General features: G+C 29.9%; 1 protein-coding gene across 9 annotated transcripts in view; it reads right to left on the bottom strand.

Annotated features, from left to right (window-relative positions):
- Positions 1 to 276: 276 nt before the first annotated feature.
- The window catches only part of LOC142321890 (uncharacterized), a 301,836-nt gene continuing 279,234 nt past the window's right edge, over positions 277 to 22,878 (bottom strand). For 8 of the 9 annotated variants that reach the window (XM_075360381.1, XM_075360375.1, XM_075360380.1 and 5 more), the window contains 3 exons: positions 19,197 to 19,289; positions 9,314 to 9,416; positions 6,554 to 7,130 (listed from right to left, as the gene is read on the bottom strand). In XM_075360381.1, the coding sequence (XP_075216496.1) occupies positions 7,057 to 7,130; positions 9,314 to 9,416; positions 19,197 to 19,289 (270 nt within the window). In that variant the 3' untranslated portion in view covers positions 6,554 to 7,056. Of the gene's footprint in view, positions 2,903 to 6,553; positions 7,131 to 9,313; positions 9,417 to 19,196; positions 19,290 to 22,878 lie in introns of those variants that run through there. The other variant, XM_075360376.1, reaches the window with a different exon arrangement.

The following is a 22,878-nucleotide window of genomic DNA, read 5'->3' as shown; positions in this document are numbered from 1 at the left end:
TTATCATACTAAAAGTATAAGTATTAAGTAACATGTATTTATAACAGGTTTAAAAATTAAACTTAAATTTAATATTTTGAACTACAACTTATAAATTAATAAAATAATCAAAATGATTCTGACTATAATGGATTAACAAAAAATAAAAATTATGAAATGAGCTAATGTTCTCCAACAGAAGTAATGTGTTACATTGCTTTCAGTTAAATAATACAAGGATATAAAACAACAAATAGGGAGTAGGAATTTAAAAATATCAACATATTTTTATTCCAGTTTATTTCTTAAAATAGTAATGTTACAAAGTAAATTTTAGTAAAATATTGAGCCAAAGTATTCCTTAAATTAAAAAAAAAGAATACAATTGAAAAATAAAATGTAAAAAATTCATCAGTAACATTAAACATGAAAAAGAAAATCACTAGTACTAACACTTCCATATCATAATTAATACAGTTACATTGAAAACTAATAATTCACTAAGCAATCAAGACCAAAATTCATTAAATTTTAATATTTAAAAATATTATATAGGAATATCTGGAACAAAATTAAACAAGGAACACTTGAAATAACTAAAATGTTCTCTGATAAGAGGAAAACATCATTAAAACTGAACTTGATTATATCAGAGTTCCAGAAAAAGAAGAAATAAATGATGGATGAAGCCTTTACTCGGTGAAAATCTTTGATAACAAATTGGAAAATGAATTCAAAATATATTTTTTTAATTTTCACAAGATATATTAAATTTTTTTTTTGATACACAGTGCCTTCCAGGTAAATATATATAAAACCTATAGATGAAGTACAATAGGGAGTGTATACTTAATGATATACAGATACACTCCCTATTGTTGCTTTCATCTTTATGTACTTTATGGGTTTTATGTATTTATCTTGTTCTTTGTATCTGACCTTTTGGCTATAGTATTCTGAATGTAACATCTGAGGAAGGTACTGTGTAATAATGAAACCAGCTGTCATTTCTTTAAATAAATCTTATTAAAATCAAAAAATATATTTTGTTTTCATTTTGCAATTTGTTAAAGAAATACTATTTATTTTACGGCCATAAAAACACTGGTGAATAAAAAATTTCAACACATGAAATTTAATTTCACTCAATTCAAAATTTGGATGTAAAATTCATTGAGTAGAGTAAATATTCAGTAATCCAAAATTCTTCCAAGTCACTTGTTACAAACTCTTGTAAACAATGAAAATCTAACACAACAGTCAAGTCTTTTCAGTTGCTTAATGTAATAACAAATTGTACGCTTTAATAACATTTTTGCTGTTATGTACATAAAGATGGAGGTTGGATGGTTCATGCTATTATTACACAGATACAACCAAGGGTACTTCCATTTCTGTTAAACTTGAGAAATACCAAACAATTTACTTCACTATTATAATGTAAAACCTAGAATCATTTCTATTATATGAGTGTAATTTTTTTTTTTAGTTTTTTATGAAGTTTTCCTACAATTATTTTAAATTTAGTCTTTATTTCTCACTAAATTTTTCACATCTGCCTTGTAATTCTCAACTGATCATAAAATAATATAAACATATTGCTTTCATGTTATATTATATAAGCAATTCTTCTTACATTAAGATACAAGAATAAAATCTCAATATTAATAATATAAATATACATTCTATTTACAGCCGAACTAAACTTTTTATAGTTTATATTAAATTTGTAAATAAAGGTAAAAATTGTTAATTACGTTATACTAGCTAGGGATTGCCAATTCATGGCCTACAAAACCTTTTTATGGGCAAACTTAGTTAATGTAAAGTTGCTTTACCTTGATTTCATCTATTCTGAAGGATAACCTATCTGCCCAAATTCTTACTATTGTGTTACAAAACAGAAATGTTTATATTTCTTTACAGTTTACAGAAAATACACGTGAATAAAGAAAACAAAAATGACATAAAAAATTAGTAAAGTATTGTACTATACAAATTTATAGAGTAAAAAATCAATGAAACAATACAGAAAAGTTTCAAAATAATTCTCTGGGCATCTTAGTATAATTAGATAAACTATATTAACTAAAATTTTAAATATAATTTTTTAAAGAATTTTATTTTCAGTACTAATTTAATTACACAAGCAAAAAATTAACTTACTGAAATAAAACATAGTCTGGAACATAACTTCTGCATTCCAAGCCTGAGGTGATAATGAATTGTATGTATGTAAATATACTTGTAATTAAGCCAGCCAACTGTACAATGGTGTTCTATGTTCAAAATGTGGTATTTCAACTACTTGGGACTATCATCATGCATGAACATAGCAGTAATCCCAAACAAAGCAAGGATGGTTTATTATAATCTCCAGAAATGTATCAACAAATCTTCTTGTTTAAAATCATGATTTTTTTTTGCATTTGGAAATGAAATGGCTCTACCTTATATCATCAACATTATGAAGATATAATGTTTTGTTATGAATAGTAACCACAATCAGATATAGGAGTCTTAAAAAAATGTTATAACTAATAAAATCCAAGAGTCCATGCAAGGATTATGCATCTGCTCCCTCTAAAGACCTAAGTTATTCATAAAGTAACTTCTGTGGTTGAAAGCCTCAGGACAGGGGGGACCATTCGAGTGATTACCCAGAAATATTCAGTGATCATTCTGATGGATAGGTGATTCATATGTATCAGAGCATATAAGTAAAACCACACTCATTCTGAAGAAAACTATAGTTGCACCGGCAAAAACATGGGGCACTGTTGACAGTAATATACCAGCAATAAGTTCAGATCTCTTAAGATTCAAGAACACAGACAACAAATTTAGTTGTAATGAACAGAAGGTGATTTCAACAAAGTAACTCACTTTTTAATTGCACTAGGAATTCAAGAGCACGCAAGATCTGTAAAATTAAAAAAAAAATGCATAGAGTATGAACAATTTTTTGAATAATTAAACTTTTTTTATCAGAAACTTTCATCAGTATTAAAATCAATCACCTATTATGGTGATTAACAGCTTTAAATTATTAACTCATATTAACATCAACATTTAGAATATTTATTTTTAAAAAATTTTCATTGAATAATTAATGATTCATTATACCTAATTCATTAACAACTCTCACCTGCGATAAAATATATTCAGAAAAAATATTTTATTGTTCCATTATTTAGTACATAAATGATCAGACCTCCTGTTCATGTTAACTTTACAATTCAGTTTATTTACAATCTTGAAAACTATATGAAAAATGAGCTACCTTTTCCAGACTAGCTGCTGGAATATATATTAAAGAACTAATTAGATAATACAAAATAGGATTTCCTGAATCAACAATGATTTTGAGAAGATGATGCTATGCCTAACACTACGTAAACAAATAAAAAATTTCATAGAGAAAAAAAGTAGACTAGATAGTGTAATTCAGCAAGATTTGTTTGAAACTAACTGCTAGTTATACATTACAATATAATTAAATTAATGAATCCGCAACTGAAATTGGGCATGATGGATATTGTTGTGAAAGAAAATGCGTTACTGAAGCTTATACAATACGGAAATTTTCTACATAAATATTACAGTGGATGTTTTGATTTACAAAACTTTATGGCAAAAAGAAAGTGCTTATATGTTTTTGAGTTTTATTATATGAGTCTTGAATTATATAGCTTCTCTTAGGAAATGTATGACTGACTTTATTATCAGGGACCTTCAGATTATATTTAAATAATTAAATGATCAACTTTGCATATGGAAATCTCCTGGTCATTATGAAATCAATCGGAAATAAAGCTAAAAATGCAGTTGATAGAACAGCAAATGTTCAAAGTTTTGGTTAGGCTCAAGTCAAATTAAATACAAAAATACAACAATAATGTTATAAAGAACAAATAAATAAAAGGTAAAATTAATAATAATGATAAGAGTATAAAAGACACCATTTAAGTGGGTTTTGAAAATTACAATGTTTTGTTGGGAATAAGTAGCTGTCAAGACTCTGAATTGGTCACAATAAATCTAAATACTTTTCTGGGAGAGAATTTCTGCAGAAAGTCCTCCTTTATACTTTACTGAGACAATTTTTAATTTTGATATGTTGATAGACATTTTTTATTATGGTTTCTTTCTTATGTTCTTCAATTATTACTGTTGCTGTTTGATTCCTGTAAATGTTAGCAATTATGTTTCTATCTCTACATTTGAACCCTAATTTTTTAAAACACTGAACATTTTATTCTAGTCTACATTATCGAATGCCTTTTCTAGGTCTATAAATGCCAAGTATGTTTGTTTGTTTTTGTTTAATGTTCCTATTAATCTGAGTGCTAAAATTGCTTCCCTTATCCCAAAACTTTTCCTGAAACCAAATTGGTCTTCTAATACTTCTTCCACTCTCCTCTCAATTCTTCTGTACAGAATTCTAGTTGATTTTTTTATGCATGACGTTAAGCTAATTATTCTGTATTCTTCACATTTATCTGCTCCAGATTTCTTTGGTATCATGACTATAACACTCTTTTTGAAGTCTGACAGAACTTCCCCTTTTTTGTAAATATTACACACCAGTTTGTATAATCTATCTATCGCTTCCTCACCTGCTCTGTGCAGTAATTCTGCAGGTGTTCCGTCTACTCCAGGAGCCTTTCTGCCATACAAATCTTTTAATGCTCTCTTAAATTCAGATCTCAGTATTGTTTCTCCCCTTTCATCCTCTTCGACGTCCTCTTCTTCCTCTATAACACCATTTTCTAATTCATTTCCTCCATATAACTCTTCAATATATTCCACCCAACTATCGACCTTTCCTTTTGTATTATAAATCTGTGTACCATATTTGTTTAACACATTATTAGATGTTAATTTATGTACCACAAAATTTTCCTTAACTTTCCTGTATGCTCTGTCTATTTTACCACTATTCATTTCTTTCCACTTCTGAACACTTTTCTTTAATCCATTCTTCTTTCACTAGTGCACATCCTGTTTATAGTATTTCTTAATTGTTGATAGTTCCTTTTACTTTTATCACTAGCATTCTTATATTTTCTACGTTTATCCATCAGCTGCAATATATCCTCTGACATCCAAGGTTTTCTACCTGCTACTAGTATACATTACAAAAATTACAGCAATAATCACAAACAACAAACTGCACAATCTCATACATAGTAAGATAAATTAAAAAAAAAAAAAAGACTCCCAAAATTAACAAAAATTTAATAAAACTATTCAGCTAGGATAATAATACCGAACCGTGTTACCTTCAATTCATAGTTTTATGGAAAACAACACAGAACAAATATTTATTAAAAAAAAAAAAACCACGAAGCCAAGTGAAAATTACTCAAACAAATAAATACCTGTAACATACAAATTTAGAACAACAAATTAAAATAAAAATTTAAAAAGAAATAAAGACCAACTTCCCTCAGAAAATGATTAAATAAAATACAAGCAAAAAGAAATTTGAGCCAGTTTCTGTCATAAGATTACAAAAAGAATATAAACTAATTACAATATCAATAAATCAAGGTTATCTCAAATTTTAAGGACACAATTCTTAAGAATTAGAAATAATTTTATGTTTAGAGTAATTAGTTACAAAGAGTATTGTAAATAAAGTCTTGGCTTAATGTCATAATAAGTGTTCTACACTTAACTGATTATGAAGGCACTTTTATACCAGTGGCAAATTTATGTAACCACAAGGCAATTTAATTATAATGACTAGTATGAAAGAGAGCAATAAATACCTTATAATTTACATTAGAGAATTAATATCTACATATTTACAAAGTAATAAATATAAGTACACATAAAGACTAAAAGAGCCATTACACTTTAATTTCTCATTCCCTTCATACAAGTGTTACCTTTAAAAGACCAAACAAAAAATATAGCTGGAAAAGATGCTTCAGCTAAGGTTGCTGTAGCTAAAGAGTAAGAAACTCTAGTTAGGGTAGCAGTCTTACATAAAAAAAATCTCTCTCACAGCCTATCCATGCTATTGTTTTTAATAGTACACACAAAGCTGTATTAAAAAAAAGTAAATACTGTTATTGTGAATTATTTCTTAATGTCATGAAGCATTTAGTTCACACAAATGACTATACAAATTATAAAGGAAAATATGTACATACTATAGTTAAATATTTATTATTGTTTGGTCCCAAAATTTGAGATATAAAACAAGCCATTAGCAGACTCCTGTAGGTTGACAAAGCACATACAGTGGAGACAAACACTATTAAGTGCCTAGTTATTTCCATCATATCTGATATATTCTCTCACTGCTTTAAGTTCATGAAGATTCCTTCCAAGAGCAGCTACACAACACAAATTTTCTATGTTAAATTATCTCAAATGTTTTTAAGTAATTCCAAAACTGTTCATCAAGGACTTTTATGATGAGGAATGTTACACTCTTAAATAAACAGGGTAGAGTTACCCAATATTTGTACCATTTTTCTAGTTTTAATTTAGGGATATTTCTACTATTTAAATTACTGAAAATGCAATTCTAATCAACCAAAAACCAAAACAAAATGATAATTATCTAACAAATTTATTAACAGTGTACAGTTCTCTTCTACAATATTATTTAATTACAAGACTTAAAATTTCATTACATAAATTTAGCATGAGTTAAAAGACTAATTTCTACTTAATGTGTGGGCATCTATCTCAAAAAATAAAGTGAATAATTAATTACAAGAAGTAAAATGAAATGTCTCACTAATAATTACATTTGGTACTGAAGTAAAAGAAACTAGAATTCCTTTTTCATAAAAATAAAAAAAGCTTTTTACATATTTACAAATTTCTATAAACTCTCCACAAACATAAACCAACAATATATAACGTAAACTGATTTTTTAATATCAGAATTTATATTTTTTTAATAACTTATCACAAAATACTTCTCACTATAACAAGATGTACAAAAATAGTTTTCTCTTTTTTTTTTTACTAATCAGTAACTGAAATATTTTGATATATAAAAACTCACACATTTCAGATTAATCTAGAATTATTAATACACAATGAAGCAATTTATTTTCTGTGACTAGAATGATGAGATCTCCATCTTGTATTTATATCAGCATATGTTGACAGATGTCTAACAGCTGAAACACAAAATCATTTTTGATGAAAAAATATATCACACAAATAAATGTTTACTGTTAAATAATTTACTACTATTGAAATACATGCATTCCAAAAATAAGCCTGTTTCACTTTCATTTATGATGGTTGAATTATGTTTCTCATGTAAAATTCCAATCCCCAGAAATTCCTGGATGAGTAAAAGCTGTTACAACTCTTCCACATAGATCAGAGCTGTATTATTAACCAAAGATATCTATAAAACTTCTTTATGCTTTGACAGCTATTTCTTTATAATAAAACTCCAACTTTTTGAGTGTATAACTGGGAATTATTACTAACAAATCCACTATTCTTTTTTATTTATTTCTTCTTAAGAGTAAACTATCATGAAAACTATTACTGTGTCAAAAGTAAGAACAATACGGTAAACAGTAAAGGTAACAGTAATGTAAGGCTAACTGTTAATAGATATGAGGTCTGTAAATATAGTAATGAGACTAGTTTTTTTTTTGGGCAGCGAGATTGGCAACATTGTAAAGTTACTAGTAAACATATGGTTATATGAACAGCTGATTTTTAGGTATTAATATTTTTAGTTTATTGTTACCACATGAGACATAAACAAACCTTTTATAAAACTAGTTTTTGTTGCGCATTACAAAAATGAGCGACATTAATTATGAGCAACATTATGCAATGAAGTTTTGTGTTCTAGTTGGTGAGAATGACACTGAAACCTTTTCAAAATTGAAAAGTTATATTGAAATAATATAATATATATATATGAAAAGTATATTGGGATGACGCTTTGTCACAAGTCCAAATTTCAGGTGGTTTAAAGCATTTTCAATCAGTTGTAGATGATCCATGCTCTGGAAGACTGTTAACATCAAAAAGTAATATACAATGTTGAGCAAATCAGAGAAATACGGTACAACAATGATTAACTGTCAGAATGATTGCAAAATTGAATTTGAACCATACCACACTCCATCAAATTTTGACAAACAAATTGGACAAGAAAAACGTTTGTGCAAAATTGGTCCCAAAAAACCTCACTGTTGAACAGAAAACAACAGGGTGGAAGTGTGCTGTGATCTTCTAGGGTGAATTGAAACTGATTTTCTAAAAAAATGTTATTACTGGTGATGAATATTGGATATTTAGGTATAACACAGAAAACGCCAGAGCAAGGAGTGGAACACTTTAAACTCACTACATCACAAAAATGCAAAAATGTGCAAATCATAACCATGCTAATTTGTTTCTTCGATAGTAATGGCATTGTCCATAAGGAATTTTTGCCTACAGGAGAGACTGTAAATCAATATGTTTACAGAGAAATTCTAGAAAGATTGTGAAAAAGAGTTGCCCTTGTGAGACCCGCCATCAAAGACAACTGGATGCTGCATCATGACAATACACCTTGTCACACTGCATTCTCAATTAATGAGTTTTTGGCAATGTAAAATATTCCTGCAGTTCCTCAACCACCTTACTCACTTTTCCTGTTCCTGACTTTAAAAAAACACCTCAAAGGACAACATTTTGGAACAGTAAACACAAAAAAAAAAATGTAACCAACCATCTGAGCAATATTCTGGTTTCTGAGTTCCAACAATGCTATGAATAGTGGGGAAAACATTTGAAGCGTTGCATGCTTTCCTAAGGTGAGTTGCATGCTTTCCTATTTTGAAGGTGAGTCCTTGTATAACTGAGTTGTAAATATCATCCAAATTGTCTCACATTAAAATATGTTATAATTTTAAATAGCTTGAAAATAAAATCTAAGTATGATAAGTTGTCATTAATTTCATTTTGTACAAATAATTATGTAATGGGCCTTAATTTTTTACTATGTGTGGGAATGCAAACCTTTTTTTTATGGTATTCTGCATTCTGAATCATTATAATTATTAAGAGAATAGTAATACTTATGGCGGAATTTGATTATGCAAATAATACTAAGAAAGTGAATGCAGCTTTTTACATTGACAAAATTACTATGTACTGTGATCCATTTAATATCAGAGATATAATACACGTCATTTAAAATATCCCTTTTGTTAACACAAAAAGCTGTTTTTGTAGATATAAACAAATTCTTTTTTAAGGGGTTTCCTGCTCAAATTTACTCAAGTTCAATTATTACACATACACAATAAAATAATATAAAAGTAAAAATATTCTTTACACATACTGCCATTAGCAGGAGAAAGCTGTTTCTCCAACCACTCCTGTGCTAATTCAATTCGACTTTTTTTCTTGTTACCCTCATTTAGAGGAAGTAAAGTAACACCATTCTGAAACATATTTCAATGCACAATTAAAGAATATTTTTATTCAGATATAAAAGTAGAATATGTATTATTACATTGTGATTTTGATTGATTACTCAACTTCTTAAGAATTCTATTGTTGGTTTATTTTTATAATTAAAAAAACTAAAGATTAATATTTAAGTCTGCTCATGTAGATGATAATACTACAAATAGCATCATCATCATCACATCATCTAAGTAGGTGATAGTGATACTCTGTGCACCTGTATACATTACTTGATCCTAAATTCTCATGAACCTAACCTTAAACTTGCCAAGCATTACTCTAACACATTGTTCTGTTATTGTTAATTAATTAATATCAGTAACAATAGCAATACATGTTAATTTCCTATGTTTAAGATTTCTAGTGATTCTTTCATTTTCAGCTGGTACTACAAATTGTCTACGTACATAATGAATTTAACAATTTTAGATGTAAAATTGCTTATTTAAATTTTGTAAATTTTTTTTTTGGGTTTTATTTTTCTTATCAGTAAAACTTTAACAATAGCAGATTTGCCATCCAAATTATCTTCATCACCTACATTTGAACTTTTCATTGCACTATTCCACATATCTTTGGTGTTATCAAATTGTTTGATATTCTGCACTTCTTAAAATCCTTAAGAATTACTTCAGATATTTTATCAATGCTGCTTTGATATAACCAAATTTAAACAAAATAGAGTTCTTTCATTTTAACAGTTTAGGTTAAACAATTGTTACTCATTGTGCACTTAATATACAAATCATTTAAATTAAATTAAAAGAGTAAATGCACGTACCAAGCAGTAGTAGCATACAAGGTCTGTCCAGAAAGTAATGTCACCAAGTCTATAAGTATTAAAAAAAAGGACTTCTACATAAAATTTAGAGTTAACGGTTGTCCCAAGAGGTACAAACTCATGATGGATGATCCCCCTGATGTCAAAAAATACAATCAGCATGGTCTTGATGTTTGATTTGCACATTTGAGCCTTCTTGAAGCAAGGGGACGCCGAGATATGCCACTCGACACTTAGCCTCTTTGTTTTGGGGTCATACTAGAATATCCACATTTCATCACCTGTGATAACATTGTCAAAAAAGTGAGGATCATTTTGATACATTTCCAAAATGTCTTGACAGATTTCCAGTCAGCAAGATTTTTGGTCATCTGTCAAAATTCTTGGGACAAGCTTCACCCATACTTTTCTCATGTGCAAATCCTTGGTTACAATCTCCTAGACGATAGTTTTTGGAATATTTAACGATAGAATTTGGAATATTTATTTATGTCGGCCATTAACTGAACACTCATTTGACGATCTGTTGGCAAAAGTTCTTTCACACCTTGTGTCCACTGCAGGCTTCATCGTCGACCTCTTCACAGCCTTCCAAAAAGGACAGCCTTCAGGACATAAACCAACATTCATTTTTATAAATTATAGAAATCAAGATTTGATTAATAGCCCCATTCCTAAAAAACTGCAACACAAATTAAACATAAAACTGATATCTGGGCTCTCAGCAATAGTTATAAAAAGTAAATATATTTACACATGTATAGGCTGCAGTTTTTTAACCAAAATTGCTGAGGAAAAATAGAGTGAGGCTTATATTTGAGATATTAGGCATAGAAGACACTTTAAAAAATCTATTAATAAACAATACATCATTTTGAAACATACATTGTAAAAACAATTACTGACTCAATTTTGCACTAATCACATCTAGCCCTACTTGTCAGTTGACTCTTCATTACCCACACTACAGTCCTCGCTCTTAGATGATACTTGCCATATTGCATCATTTTCAGTGCTGCCCATTGAGTTTGAAATGACTTCAAAGCGCTTGGTGACCATTTTGTGTGGTTTGAGTTTCCATGCAGCCATAATCCACTCACACAATTGAAATAATTAAGCTTTCTTCAAAAGCCCAATCGAAGTCACTTCCATCAACAAACTGCATCTCTAGTTAAAGTAAACATCACAAATGAGCCTTTAAAGGCTTATTAATGGAAATGTCAAGTGGTTATAACATGCCAGTCATCCCTCCTGGTATCACAACCATATCACAACTTCTACTTCACTTCTTCTATTAAATGGTCTTGGAAAAATGTATATGACTAGCATGGAACTATAATGTAACATTGCACCTGGGCATAATGTAACAAGGCACCTATCATTACGGTATACCACTGTTTTTCTGCTTCTGAAGTTTGCATGTGCACTGTTTTTTCACTAGCTTTGTTCAGAGTAACATATAAATATGTTACTATTGGTTCATATTTATATGTTACTATTAATTTTCAATAAAGTATGATAACTTAGCAGCTACAACAACATTTTCACTAAATGGATTCAGTGCCCACCTCAATGAGAAACCATTTTTATCTTCCGGGAAAACTCTGCTAACTGAAATTTAGTTCATGCAAATACATCTAATGCTATCCAAATTGTGGTGAATAACAGTGTCTTATTCATCCAAATTTTTCAATATAATAGGAAGTGAAGGGAAATGTACTAAAATTTTTACTATGTGAGCAAATAATCCAGATATCAAGCTTCTTAATGAAAGTATGAAATTTGTCTGTTATTAATAAAATGTTTTTATTACATCCATGTAAATTTACATTCAAGTCATTTAAATTTGAAAATACATCAGCTAAGTAAGCCAACATTAACATCTACTTATTATTCTGTAAAAAACATTAAGAATGGGATTTGTTTATCCTCGAAAAATACTATTAATTCATCTCGCAATTCCAATTAACTAGGTTAACACTTTCCCTCACGATAACTATCTGACTTCTGCATGGAAAAGAAGAAATTTTTTATTTTCACCCACATAATTGCATAATTTAGTAAACAACCTATTCTGTAATGGTTGACCTTCAATAAAACTAACCATTTTTACAGCTTTAAAAAGAATCTGAGATTTTCCGACATATTTTTTGTGGCAAGAATATGTCTTTGAAGGAAGCAGTGGGTCCATCCCGCCCTTGGTGTAAGATGATCTTTTAATTTTTTCAGAAATCCACTGTTCTTTCCTGTTATAGCCTTTGCACCATCAATACATACTGCAATACATTTTGTCCAATCTATTTTATAGTTTTTAGTACCTTCATAAAAAACATTGTCCTGTTGCATGATCATGCATTGATTGTCAAAACAATATAATTTCTTTGATTGATCTGTCCCTATTGCATTCATATCTCACAAAACACAAGAACTGAGAAATGCTTACCAAATCTGTTAATTCATCAAAGTGAACACTAAAAAATTCACTAACTCACTTCCTGTATTATCTGATCGTAAATATCGGCAATCATGTCATCGATTTGCCTTGATACAGCAGAATTTTTTCAATTTTTTTAGCTTTTTCGATACGCATTAAAACATTGACCATATCAATTGCAGCAGGCAATATGATGTTTTTTTGTGATTATATAGGATTTGGACATCTTAGCTACTCTTAATGCTATGAGATAAGATGCTTCAAGTGTACTTTTTCAATATGACCCCTTCTTTGAATCATTGAAACCTTGCCGATGGTCAAAGGGCTTGAGTGCTCAGTGATACATCCCAACTCCGTAGGGGAAGACACCAGCCTTGTGATGCTTCTGGTCGTCACCCCCTCCCCATTCCTAGCCATAATGGGCTTTAACAGGAGTCGTCTTTCGCCCTGTAACTTTTTAAATCTCATAGTAATAAGCCAGGCCTCGTTGGGATGCCATCTATGTAAATGCATCAGTAGACATTTACATAAGTGATTTCAAAACTCAGCTTTTGCCTTTGCTGTAGGCTTCATCCGGATGTCTTGAATGCCCTACATCACTGCCCTCTGAACTAGCTAACCATGCTCGTGGAAGCATGAACCCCGTGCCTAGTTCTACTTTCATTGAGCTAATTTCTAGTAAATGTCTCAAAATTCAGGGCAAATTAACAACATACCACCAAAAATGTTGTTTGCAACAATAAAATTTAGTCCTAGTTCCCTTAGTGAACTCTACTTCAGTTCATACCCTGACTTTAGATTAATTTACAGACTCCGGTCTGGTCTACAAGGGAGAGGCGGACAGACCTCCTAAACAGTGATACAGAGTAGTTGGACCAAAGGTGCAACCATATTGGAGTGGTATCTGTTCAGAGCCAGACCAAGGAATGATTTCTGAAAGAGGGTAGCAGCTAGTTCCCCATTCAGATCTCCAGGTGGGGTCTTCTACGGAAGGGGTCACCAGAAAATTAAAAATTAACATTCTATGAGTTGAAGCATGGAATGCTGGAAGTCTGAAAAAGGTAAGTAGGTTAGAAAATGTAGATGTAGGTTAAATGTAGATGTAGTAGGAATTAGTGAGGTTCGGTGGGAAGAAAAAAAACAACTTTTGGTCAGGTGATTTTAGAATAATTAACTAAACATCAAATAACGGGCAGGAAGGAGTTAGTTTCATAATGAACAAGAAGATAGACAAGAGAGTAAAATATTTCAAAAAGCGAAACTGATGAATCAATTAAACATATAAAATAGGATGTAAATTTAATAATAGCTGGAGATGGAAAGCAAGCATCAGAAAAAACAAGGAAGGAAATATTGTGGGTGAATACGAGTTGGCCAAAAGAAATGAAAGAGGTGACTGACTTATTGAGTTTTGCACGAACAATAATTTAGTAATTGCATACACACAGTTTAAAAATCATTACAGAAAATTATACACATGGAAAAAGGTGGGTGATAATGCACGGTGTCAGTGAAATTATATCATGATTAAGCAAACATTTAGAAATCAACTTGTGACTGCAAAGCATATCCAGGAACAGACATTGATAGCGACCGTAATTTAGTGATAATGAAATGTAGATTGGGGTTTAAACCCCTGAAGAAAAGATGTCAGATGAATCTATGGAATTTAAAGAAGCTTGAAGAAGAGGAGGTAAAGAAGATTTTTGAAGAGGAAATTGCAAGAGGTCTGAGTAAAAAATATAGAAGATTGGAAGAATGTTAAAAAGGAAATTCTTACATCAGCAGAAGCAAACTTAGGCAGAAGAAAGAGAACTGGTAGAAAACATTAGATATCAGAGGATATACTGCAGCTGATGGATGAGTGTAGAAAGTATAAGAATGCTAGTGATGAAGAAGATAAAAGGGATATCGACAATTAAGAAATACTATAAACAGGAAGAGCAAATTAGTGAAAGAAGAGTGGATTAAAAAAAAGCATTCAGAAGTGGAAAAAGAAATGATTATTGGTAAAATAGACTGAGAATACAGGAAAGTTAAGAATTTTGTGGTACAAAAATTACAATCTAATAATGTGTTAAAGAAAGATGATAAACAAATTTATAATATGAAAGAAAAGGTCGATAGGTGGGTGGAATATATTAAAGAGTTAAACAGAGGAAATGAATTAGAAACTGGTGTTAGAGAAAGAAGAGGAAGATGAAGAGGATGAAAAGGAAAATAGAATACTGAATTTAATACACCATTAAAGTATGTGAATGGGAGAAAGGCTCCAGGGATAGACGGAATTCCTGCAGAATTACTGCTCAGTGCAGGTGAGGGAGCAATAGATAGATTTTACCAACTGGTGTGTAATATTTATGAAAAAGGGGAAGTTCATCAGACTTCAAAAAGAGACTTTCAAAAGACTTCAAAAGAGAGAAGAGTCAGGTTCAAGTACAGAGGTAGAACAATTACTGACATTTACAGGAACCAAACTGCAACAGTAATAATCAAAGAGCAAAAGAAAGAAGCAGTAATAGAAAAGGAAGTCAAACAAGTATGTTCCTTATCGCCATTACTTTTTAATCTTTACATAGAATTAGCAGTTAATGATGCTAACGAACAGTTTAGATCTGATCACAAGAAGTACCACATGAACAAAAACAAAATGAAAGTAATGAAATGTAGTAGAAATAAAGTAGATGGACCACTGAATATAAAAATAGGACTAGAAAAGACTATGCAGATAGAAGAACTTTGTAATTTGGGAAGTAGAATTACTAAAGATGGACGAAGCAGGAGCAATATAAAAGCCGAATAGCACAGGCGAAATGAGCTTTTGGTCAAAAATATAATTTGCTTACATCAAAAATTAATTTAAACATCAGGAAAGCATTTTTGAAAGTATATGTTTGGCACGTAGCTTTATACAGAAATGAAACTTGGATGAATGGAGTACCTGAGAATAAAACATTAGAAGCTTTTGAAATATGGTTTTAAAGGAGAATGTTAAAAATCAGATGTATGGATAAAGTAACAAAGAGGTGCTGCAGCAAATTGATGAAGAAAGAAGCATTTGGAAAAATATAGCTAAAAGAAGAGACAGACTTATAGGCCACATGTTAAGGCATCCTGAAATAGTCCCTTTGATGTTGGAGGGACAGGTAGAAGGGAAAAATTGTGCAGGCAGGCAACGTTTAGAATATGTAAAACAAATTGTAAAGGATGTAGGATGTAGGTGGTATAACAAAATGAAACAACTGGCACTAGATAGAGAATATTGGAGAGCTGCAACAAATCAGTCAAATGACTGAAGACAAAAAAAAATCAGTATGGCTTGATTTACAAATAGAAGCTTATTGATTTCTCAAAGTGTGTAATTTTCTTCAGAAAAATTTCAAGGGTTTGCTTTTAAGATCGGATATTTAGTTTCCAAGTGTCAAATTAATTTTGATGGCTTCATGCTATCATCAGAGAGGAGTTGAAAGAAAAAAATGTAATGTGGCTTTCCATCCAATGAGCTAAAACAATAATTTAAATAATTGTCATTGCACAATCTTGTATTTTACCAATCAATCCACTGGTTCCTGACTTCCTTAGATTCTTAACTCTGTGCAGGATGGATGAGGGGTCTGATGTTATAAATGTACAGATAGAATAGGAACCCTGGTGGCTAGGGGCCTGCCAGGGTGCTTACTTCATCAAGATAGGTGTTTTAGCATTAAGCTCCGGTTGGCTAAGAAATTCGCTGTGAGGATGAGACGGATGTATGAACTGTGATAGAGCTGCAATGTAGGAGATTGTAGGCATTGATCTCGCTCCCAAAAGCAAACCAGAGCAGAAAGAGATAAGGTATATTTTTATTACAGGCTTATTAAATCTCTGAATATATTTCTTCATTATTAAGTAAATCAAAAATTGTCATTGTTGCAATCAACACTTGTTTTGTTGGCATGAGGATAATATTTTTTGTGTTTAAAGTCTCAATCAAGTAATGAGCTGGGTGGGTGCATAATTTAACTGAAATGTAGAGAACAGTTTTTTGTGAATCCTTTGGTATTAGAGGAAGGTGTTGGGATAGCGCTTCTACGAATCAGTTAATTTAATTGTTGAGAGTTGTAAGTTACAGTTAGTGGTCATGGTTGAAGAGGCCATACGAAGTAGCTTGTGTAAATACACTACAAACCATGCCGTTTGACCACACACAAAACAAACAAAACCTCAATTATTATTTTCAATGAAACTAAGCTTTTAAAAACTTAAATAAAGGCACTACACACATGCTTCGCATATGAAATTTCAAACTAAACTGCCTTCTACAATCCCTTACGATTCTTTTATACTGCTGAGTGCACAATCTATTTCAACATATCATATGGATATTTGAACATGATGCTCTCACAGTGAATAATATGCCAGCAGACCAAATTACACATTAAGTTGGAACCTGTAAATTGCTCACTTCATACATGCATGTTCATACCAGTCGCCATCAACGCAGCTAAATAATTTTAACTAGATTTCACTGGGTTAGGGTTGGTGAATATATTTTATTTACTTTTTGGGAATTGTTAAGCTAAAAAGGTGAGAATCACTGCCCTAGATGTATTAAAATGATCTGATCTCTAGTTCCAATGTACAAGTAATTTTTATCTAATCAAGAAATTTATGGATATTAAATAAATAAATTATACTCTTTTATCATCTTCTCTTTAAATATTTCTAGATCTTTTGAATTACACACAATTAAAAATAAAAAAATGGTTAATTATGCTGATCTTCATCGCAGAATGGTAGCGTCTTGGACTTTCATCTGGAGGGCCCGGGTTCAAATCCCGGTCAGGCATAGCATTTTTTATACATAACAAAATTCCATTTCCATATCCCATATACAAGCTTAAAGCAAAAAAATTCTATTTTGAAGTTTCCTTGGTACAAGCATTCTAATTCAATTAAAAAATAATTACATTGTTAACTCAATATAAATTGTACAGTAGTATTCTTATACCTCATTAGTAAAGATGCTAACCAGTAACTTGGTTGATTAATTAAACTAAAACTCAGTTATACATTTCATAATGATCCCTAAGGATTATTTTTTTAAAAAATACTGAGTTATCATCATGATTAATTGTATAACAAAAGTAAAAAAAAGTGCTTCATAAAGAATAAAAATAATTTCATCATTGGAACTGACGAGAGTAAAGAAAAAAATGTTCATATAAAAAGACAGGTTTTAAAATGCTTCATTTTTAAGTTATGGCCAGTGTAAATGTTTTTTTCCAATTTTTGTTTTAATGATAAAATGAAACTTTACTGAGACACAAATTATGGACTAATCTGATGTTTTCTATGGTTTTTTAACTAAAAAAAAAAATGGGTTCCAGAATTGTAAATTTTGCTTTAGTATTTCAGTGTTTAAATAAAGCTGGTTAATTTTTATAATCTTCATATATTCTTAAATGCTAATAAACAATGAACAATCTTGGTGTTTAATGTATCCCAGACTAGTATTAGACAAATTTTCCTTCATTGCACAATAAATTACAGTGAATAATTAATAAAGAAAACCTTACCCTATCAACTTGCAAACTGGTTTTTTAGTTTACTACATACAAATCTTGAATCAGAATTGAAGCTGACTGATAGAAATTAATCATAAAAAATGTATTTATTGATTAGCCAATTTTTCGCAAAAATGAAGATAATAATTTACAAAATAATAATCATAGAGTTCTGAACATTCATGAGGTACAGCAGAAGCTAGTTTCCAACTTAGGCTTCATGTTTGTATGGTATTATTGATAAAAAAAATATTTGAATACTCAAATATGGGAAATGTGACATGAATTTTGTAGTAAAATATATATATCTCTTTCTTTTTTTAAATTTTCCTCTACCAAGGAAACAGTAAGTGACTTTCCAACATAATTTTGGGTGATTTCACTCAACTTTTTGTGAAGGTAGAAGAAATTACTTTAATATAACTTAACTCATTCTGTACAGCATGACACTACTGGCATCAAATTGAACATTCCTGGAAGCTGCTTAACACATTGGTGTCATTTATCATATTTATTTGTATGTATCTTTGTTATTAGTACAGCAGACTAGAAATGTTTTGAATAATTTATAGGCATTCAACAGTATTTGTACTATAACTTTCTATAAAGATAGTACCTAATGCGATTTTACTTTGAATTATTGGCAATTTTTTAAAATCATACATGATTGTGATTAGCTTCTCTTATTTTAAATGCTTAATTTTTATTTTATAGCATTCTTTTGTTATGAAATAAAAAAAACTTACCTTTAGAGAATTTTTCATTGTCTATTAACTCAAAAACAAAGTATTTGCAGTCTTAATTCTAAATGAACTTTGTTTTCTTTATTTTCACCAATAAATAATCCTTAAAATTATTTCTGGTTCTCCAAAAATATTCTCTGTAAACAAACTGCTTAAAAATATTTTATTATTAAGCATATTTAGGAGTTCAAAATAAATAAAATATTAATTTATTAAATAAGTTAGTTCATACCATTAATGTTTAAGCTTACTTTATTAGGCACGGATGTATTGGGTCTTGTTTCTACATCAGGTTTACCAAGTTTTAATAAAGCTGATGTCGATCTTTGTGTAACTGCACTCGACTGCAAAAGAAAATATGTTAAAATTTTATTCAAGATGCTATATATATATATATATATATATATATATATATATATATATAAATAAATAAATACAAGGGTCATTCAATCACACAAATAGCTGTAAAGCAAAAATGGTTTATTAAATAAATACAATATTTTTTTTTTTTACTTTTCCACGTAATTCCCATAAACTTCTCTGCACTTGTCCCATCTTTTTATGCCCTCAGTGAAGAACCTCTTTACCTTGATCTCAAAGCCAGTTTTGTACTTTTTATTTACCTCTTCATTGTCACTGAACTTGATGCCACAGAAAGCTTCTTTCATCGGACCAAACAGGTAAAAATCTGAAGGGGCAAGGTTAGAACTGTATGAGGTCAAGCATTGTCTTGAAGAAGCATGCCTACCTTACCTCTGCCATTCTGGACATTTCCTCTTCAATGCGGGCTTGAATTTGTTCTCAACCATGGCTCAATAGTGTAGGCTGTTGATAGTGCGTTGCTCTACCAAATAATAAAAGAAAATCAGACAGAGTGCTCCAAAAGATAAATAACATAACCTTACCAGCCGATGGTTGCATTTTGAATTTCTTACGAACAGGTGATTCAGGGTGTTCCACTGCATGCTTTGACACTTGAACTCCAGTTCAAAACGATGTATCCAAGTTTCACCACAGGTTAAAATCCTGTCCAAAATGCATCACCTTTGTTGCTGAAACGATTTTAGAATTCAGTGCAAATACAAAATCTCTCAGCTTTGTGATGAACTCTCTGAGAACCCACCTTACACAAGTCTTATGGTAGTTCAGTTTGTTTTGAATGATGGAATGAGCCAACAGTTACTCAACATTTTTCAGCAATTTGTTCAATTGTAAGTCTACTGTCTTCTTGGATAAGTGAATCAATACGAGAATCTAATACCGAGGTCGATATGGTTACCGGACGCCTAGAACGGTGCTTGTTGGTCATGCTTTTGCAGCCACTTACTTTTAAACATTTCCACCCACGGATAAAAACTTGCATGATTCATGCAACTACTGCTGTATTGTTTTTTCATCCAAGAGAATATTTCTGATGATTGTACACTTCTGAAAGTAAAAATTGGATCACAGAACCTGTTCTTTAAAAGTACTTTCTTTGAGCAGATATGGCATCGCAACTAAGACTTTAGAGGTTATGTTTATGTAAATATTAGTTGAACAGCTGACTAACAGTCTTTGCAAGGTTACCAACTAACACTTACAAAAGTTTCAATTACCTGCATTAAGTGTTTCCTTCACTAAAAATGTTTGTCTGTTTAATTATTGAATGACCCTCGTAAATTTCTACAAGTAAATCAGTAGTATAGATATATTTTTGAACTATCTAATTTACAGTGTCTATGAAACAGTATTTAACCTTACTGATAATTTACTTTAATGTTTTATTTTGTCATCTCTGTAACAACCAGAGCATGTAAAGCCATACTTTTAAAAGAGATTACTATTAATTAAACAAATGACAAATTTTACTGAATTAAAGAACTAATGTAAAAAATGAACAAACACAAATCAAGAAATAAATAATTAAATGCACAAATGAAATAACTATAATTTTCTTATTTTTTCTGAATTTTAGATTCAATACAAAAGTATAGTTAAACCATGGTCATCATGGTTTAATGTATCATATGATAGATTCAGAATGTTTTTTATGGTGTATAAATATCATGTTCTAATTCACAAATAATGAAAAAAGTGTCATTATTTAAGACAGGTTTAAATTTTATTTTATCATCAGGTAGGTCTCTGTATTAGAAGCTCTTCTGACAGTTCCAAGTTTATCTTTAAACAAAATTACCATGCATAAAAAATACTTATCCTTACAAAAAATGATGTTTATCTTTATAGATATTATAAGGGGAAAATTCAATATGATCTTTCAGCTCATTCATAATGAAATTAAAGTTATCTAAGGTAAAAACACAATAACAAACTTCTAATACTGATAACAGCAAAAGTAAATTAAAAATATATAAATTAAAATATAAAAATAAATATACAAATTAATAAAAAAATGACATCAAAACCTATCAGAGGCTTCCTTTTCTTTCAAGATTAAGAGAAAGTACATATTTGTACAAAACCAGTCACACAACTAGATGATTTCGACATGGCATTGTGAAAGACCATAAATAAATCCCATAATATTCACAATCAATTGTTAAAAAAATTTCATTTATATATGAAAGATACAATAAAATTCTCAGGGAATATTAAAACAATTAGCTTTTAAATGGATAAAATGTAAAACAAGAAACTCATTGAGAAACATGACATAAGATTTAAGCAAATACAATAGTTAGATGCAATCAAAAAAATTCATAACTGATAACAGGCAGATGATATACCTCAATGAATTGTACAGTTCATAAGTCATACCTCTACTAAATCAAAAGGATTATACCTCAGAGGATGAACTAAGATCTCCAATTTTTAAAGTCAGTAGATTAATTATTATATTACAACCTGTAAGAAAAATTGGATTTTTCAGAATGCTGTATTAACCTGGAAAGCAAATGTAAAAAATGGCAATTACACAACTCCATAAATTCAAAAAATTGAAGAAATATTAATAAAAGTCTTCCCAGAAATTTGATAACTGCAGACAATTACTAATAACAATCATATGATTATGACAATTACTAAAAGAAAAATGATTTACAACCAATTCAAAAAAACAAAAAATGTAGAACTGGTTACTACATACCATTCTATTCTCATCTTCTATGTTGTAACTTTGAACCCATGTGATTCAAATCCTCTAGCCAGACTTGAACACTACTGAAATGGATTGTCTGAAGTAGAAAGATTACATTAGCAGCTGCAATGTCATTTTTGACAGTGACAATATTGAACAGATACACAAAAATAAATTTCCTAAAAATTGACACATCACATTGAAAGCCTTATTGTGAAAAAATGAAGTAGAAAGTGAATACATTAAGCAGGAGTACAAAATTGATAATAAATTGGAATCTTTTATAATTTCTCTTTAAAGATGGGTACTAAGAGTGATGGTGACAACACAAGAAACAGAATTCAGCAGTTTAATTGATGATTTTGATGATTCAGCTGTTGTAGATTTTGTGGTGGTTTTTTATTTCCTTTTTGTAAAATGGTAGGGTTTTATTTTTTCAGCCTAATTATACATTCAATAATTAAACTTATTTAGATTAATCAATGTATTGGTATAATATCAACTTAAAAATAAAAAAAAGATTTCTTAAGAAGTCTTCTTCTAACAGTTACTTCTTAAAGAAGTAACTGTTATTTTATCATATTATTCTATTACAAAATTGATCTACAATACAGAATGTGTAATTCTAATTAAGCATCAAATGCATAATGCTTTTATCAAGCTATTAACTTTTTAAAATTTAATTAAGCAAATTAAAATTAAATTTTTTTTTTAATTCTTAAAACTACTTTACTCATAAAATTACTATAAACATACATTTATTACTACTGTACTCAATTACTGTATAATAAATTAACAGAACAATATATGTAGTATTTCAAAAAATGACAGAAACACTTGTTATGCTAAAAGAG

This window comes from Lycorma delicatula, chromosome 3 (genome assembly GCF_047948215.1).
Source record: "Lycorma delicatula isolate Av1 chromosome 3, ASM4794821v1, whole genome shotgun sequence".
NCBI classification, from domain to species: Eukaryota; Metazoa; Arthropoda; class Insecta; order Hemiptera; family Fulgoridae; genus Lycorma; species Lycorma delicatula.
This window is presented reverse-complemented; position numbering and strand designations above follow the sequence as displayed.